Genomic DNA, 4287 nt, shown 5'->3' with positions numbered 1-4287 from the left:
ATAAACGTGTTTCAAAAATTTAGACTATGGTCTTCCCTCAGTTCTAAAAATGATAGAAGTCAAATTTTCTTAGATTTGACTAGATTTTCTCTCGGTTCATAAATTTGTTATGTACTGTAGTACATGCATGGGCTTCTAGCTATTCATCTGTTTTTCTTTTTGTTTTCCCAAATTTTAGGCACGCAAAAAGGAGAATCTTGCCCCAAGGCACTCGGCGACCACAGTCAACAACCGGTACTGTCTGACAATGCGTTATTCATCTTTTTGTAGAGAATGCATTGCTGCGCTCTGGCCTGCTAATAAAACTAGACTAGATAGCCGGTCCACTGTCTGATAATGCGTTAGCTTCCTCCATATGAGAACACTTCAACACCCAAGTATGTTTCAGACTTTCAGCATTTGTACACTTCTGAGAGACTATGACTTGCTGACTTGCAGTCCGGCTGTCCCGTGTTATCTTCCACTCCGTGACTTGCTAGATGTTTTTAGCGTCTATGACTACGAGTATGTACAAATCCCGTGCACTCGTCTTCTACTACAATCTAAACACAAACAGACCACCAACTCACATCGCCTGATCACCAGAAGCTGTCCAGGTAGTAGTCTCTGGCCACCTCGTCGCTGACGCTGATCCCGGAGAAGCCGGTCGTCCGGGTCACGTCCGAGCACTGGAAGCAGAACCCGCCGCCGTGCGCATGCGAGCACGACGACCTCCTCGACGCCCCATCTCTGCTAGCGACGCTCGTCCTCGGCGCCTGCTCGGCGTCCGTCGTCTGCCGCTGCCTCGGCGCGCTGTGGCACCGCGTCCTGGCCGCGGAGGACGCGGTGCCGGCCATGTACCGCGGGCTGACGAGCGCGTCGCGGTCCCGCTGCGTGCCGCCGCGCCGCCGTGGCGTGCCGGCCAGGCTGTGCTCGACGCTCCTGGCAGGCGAGGAGTCGTGGGAGGCGCACCGGGGCGTGCTCTGTGCTGTCTTGGAGCCCCGGGCGTCGCGCTCGCGGGCGCTCCGCCGGAACGAGAGCCGCGCGGGCTGCTGCTGCGGCTGCGGCTGCTTGCCGCCGGCAAGCGGCGAGCACGACGGCGTCGGCGCGGCGTGGCGGTGATAGTGATACTCCGGGAAGTGGTCCGGGTTGTACCTGCTGGTGATCCGCGAGGACCGGGAGCGGAGGTGGCAAGTGTCCATCTCCACGATCCGCGGGCTGCGCTCGTAGTTGGAGTCCGTGCTGTCAGACAGCATCCGGCGGTGCACCGGCGTCGCCAGCGGCTTCATCTGCACGTCCCGAGCAAAAATCCTCTCCTGCACGACAAAGGACCACGTTAAGATCAAAACCCAGGCCCCGAGGTGCAACAACTTCATCAACAGGAACATCGTTAAATCATGCAGCAAAAGTAAAATAAAAACATGTGGTCGGAATTACTTCTTGTTCCATGGATTTGCGGTACGAAGCATTCTTGACGGCGATGGAGTCGGCTTGCAGCCGCATGAGCGTCTGCAACCTGTGCAGCGTCATGGCTGCCTGCTTCCTCACCAGGTAGCCCCGTACCAACGCCTGGATCTTGACGAGTGACCGAAGAGCTCGAAGCGCTCTCCTAGCCTGACACCAAGGATGTAAACCCAATGTCAGACTTCCCCTCTAGGCAAAAAACAAAAAAAAATGTTTTAATCCATATTTTGTGCTGTATTAAACAACTCCGGATTAGGTATATGTCAGGCTCCGTGATCATCAACTGCTCTGACGCCAAACAGAAACTTGATAGTACGGTAAAGTCTTCGCCGATGCAGAGTAAACAATTGCACGACGGATGAACGTGCAGATTTTGTATAGTACCGACAACGCAAGAGTTAACAACGACTGTGCATCGTTGAAAAGGAAAAGGAGCAGGAGCAGAAGTGACATCACATACAACAACAGCCTACTCCACCTAGCCAAGCAGTAACAAACAAAAACACCGAAGAATATAGCAAAAAATCACACTGAAAGAGGAATCTGCGTCGTTGCACAAAAAGAAACTTCTATACTGCATGACTTTTTTTCTCAAAAAAAAAGGAAATTGTAGGCCCTTTTAAAAAAAAACAATACTTCTTGTGTACGTATGAGTGAACAAGAAGCTAGGAAGAGATCAGAACGAGAAGAGTAGACGGGTGCTCGGGACGATCATACCAGGTAGCCTCTGAATGTTTTCTGGATCAGGACCGCGGCACGGTGTTCTCGAGCTCTCGCGTCCTCCCTTGGCCTCATCACCTGGCGCGACCGTTCCACCGCGGCAGGAGGAGCGACGGCGTCCTTACCCGACGACGACCGCGCGTCGCCGTCAGTTCCGCTCTTCCTCTGCTTTGCGAAGCTCCACCTCTTCTTCTCCTTCTCCGGCCCGTCGCTCCAGCCGCTAACGACATGGCCTCTGTGCTCTTCCTTTCTGCCCGTCAGTAGCTGCTTGAGCCATCTCATGATGCGCCTCATGTTGCGGCAATTCTCTGCGCACAAGAATGCAAAGGAACGAAGAAATCGGTCAACGAAAGGAGTGGGGTTTTTCCTCCAAAAAAAAAAGAATGGGGGCAGCGTTACAGCAAAGGAAGATCAACAGGCGAAATTCATCAACAGAGGAGCAGAGCAATGAAGGAAGAACAGAGCGCTGCAGATGGGTATTTTGGTGGAAAACTCAGATGAGAAATCTCAGCAAGCGAAAAAAGCGGCAAACTTTGGGATGGATGGACGATGACACGGCGAGCTGTGCCTCCGACTAGTAGAGGGGTGAGAGCGTTTGGTTTGAAAACGGCCGAACGGCAGGCGCCTGGAGCAAGAAACACCGGACACAACCTTTTCGTTCCGTAGGCGAAGCCTGCCAGACTACCAAAAGGGCAAAAGGCAGCGAATTGTACAGAGGAATTCTTGGGAGCGGATCGGACTTGAAGAAGCAAAACGAAAATAAGCTCAACTTGCAGCAGCGTCAGAAAGAAGCTCACGAGATTAAAAGAAAAAAACAAGCAAGAGACTTTGCAGAGCAAGCAGCGGCAAAAGAGACGGCTCGGAATTAGGCAGCAAATTACAGGCAGCGTCGTCCAGTAGAGGAAGCCGGCGAGGTTTACGCGCGGCCGTCGTGCAGCCCTGACCCCGAAGAGGAAAGCAAGCTCCCCGGGAACCACGCGCGCGCGGATCAGCCTCTGGAACCGTAAAAAAGAGAGAGAGCAAGCAGCGATCCCCACCCAGCGGGCAGCGGCAGGAGGCGAGAGAGCGCCGGAACTGACGCGTGGGTCTCCACGACTCGGCGGCACGGCACAGTGAAGTCGCGTCCCCGGGCCGGGCACACCCAGCGCCAGCAGCTCACGAGAGATTCCCCCGCGCTCTGCTCCCCGCCCAAGGCTCCGAGTGCAAGCCAACAAAACGCGCGGGGCGGCGGGATCGTCCAAACGACCAGCTCAGACGCGCACTGTTGCGACTCCCGCCCTGCCAAGGCACACACATGCAATGCAAAGCCCACCCCGACGAGTAAAAACGGTGCGACGGAGCCGGTTAAACTAGCAGTGCCCGGCAGAGCAGTACTAGGGCACACACCTAGAACGGCCGGCCGGCCGGCGCCTGAGCGGTGAGAGGAGAGCGGCCGGGCGGGGACGGGGACCGGGGAGATCAGATCGGCCGGGGCGATCCGATGACGCCAAGATCTGCCGGTCCTGGCTTCGCGGGCGCCCACTGGGATAGCGTCTTCTCTTGGAAGTACGCACGCGGCGGCGAGCGGGATCCGCTCTGCTGGCTGCTGCTGCTGCTGCTGGCAAGCCGCCCACTTGTTCCGGGCTCGGGGGCGGCTTTTGCTACCCCGCGGTCATGCCTGCTGGCCCTGCCGATGCCCGATGGCCGGCGTGTCCCCCTCGGGGGCGGTTTGGTTGGGTGTTAAAAGTTTAACCACCGTAGTATTTTTAGTTTATTTAATAATTAGTGTTTAATTATAGATTAATTAAGTTTAAAAGATTCGACCTATAAATTATTTCTTAGCTATGTTTTAGTTTTATATAAATAATTTATATTTAATACTTCGTGTATATATATAATATTTGATGTGGTGGGAGTTAAATTTTAGGTGCCTATCCAAACATGGGCCTAATCGCGCGCAGAGAAAGTCGCCGTAGGAGTAATAAAAAGTTTTGCAGGTTCGGTCATGCCGCGGCCAGGGTACGTCTGATCCGGCCGGCCCAAAAATCTCGTTTCCTTGCGCCACGAGGCACTTCACGGCTAGGCCTTATTTAGTTCACTCTAAAAATCAAAAAAATTTCAAGATTCTCCGTCATATCGAATTTT

General features: G+C 54.0%; 1 protein-coding gene across 5 annotated transcripts; it reads right to left on the bottom strand.

Annotated features, from left to right (window-relative positions):
• Window positions 239-3838, bottom strand: LOC8075556 (protein IQ-DOMAIN 14). 5 transcript variants are annotated; one of them, XM_021455465.1, is made up of 5 exons: window positions 3550-3838; window positions 3201-3441; window positions 2161-2471; window positions 1417-1593; window positions 239-1295 (listed from the first exon to the last, which is right to left on the bottom strand). In XM_021455465.1, the coding sequence occupies exons 3-5, from the start codon at window positions 2455-2457 to the stop codon at window positions 579-581; spliced, it is 1191 nt and encodes a 396-aa protein (XP_021311140.1). In that variant the 5' UTR covers window positions 2458-2471; window positions 3201-3441; window positions 3550-3838; the 3' UTR covers window positions 239-578. The 5 variants fall into 5 exon arrangements, with proteins under 5 accessions (XP_021311140.1, XP_021311141.1, XP_021311138.1 ...); XM_021455466.1 differs by lacking the exon at window positions 3201-3441; XM_021455463.1 differs by lacking the exon at window positions 3550-3838 and having other exon boundaries at window positions 3201-3539.

This window comes from Sorghum bicolor, chromosome 3 (assembly GCF_000003195.3).
Source record: "Sorghum bicolor cultivar BTx623 chromosome 3, Sorghum_bicolor_NCBIv3, whole genome shotgun sequence".
Taxonomy (NCBI): Eukaryota; Viridiplantae; Streptophyta; class Magnoliopsida; order Poales; family Poaceae; genus Sorghum; species Sorghum bicolor.
Note: the sequence above shows the minus strand (reverse complement) of the source record. Positions and strands in the feature narration are given on the sequence as shown.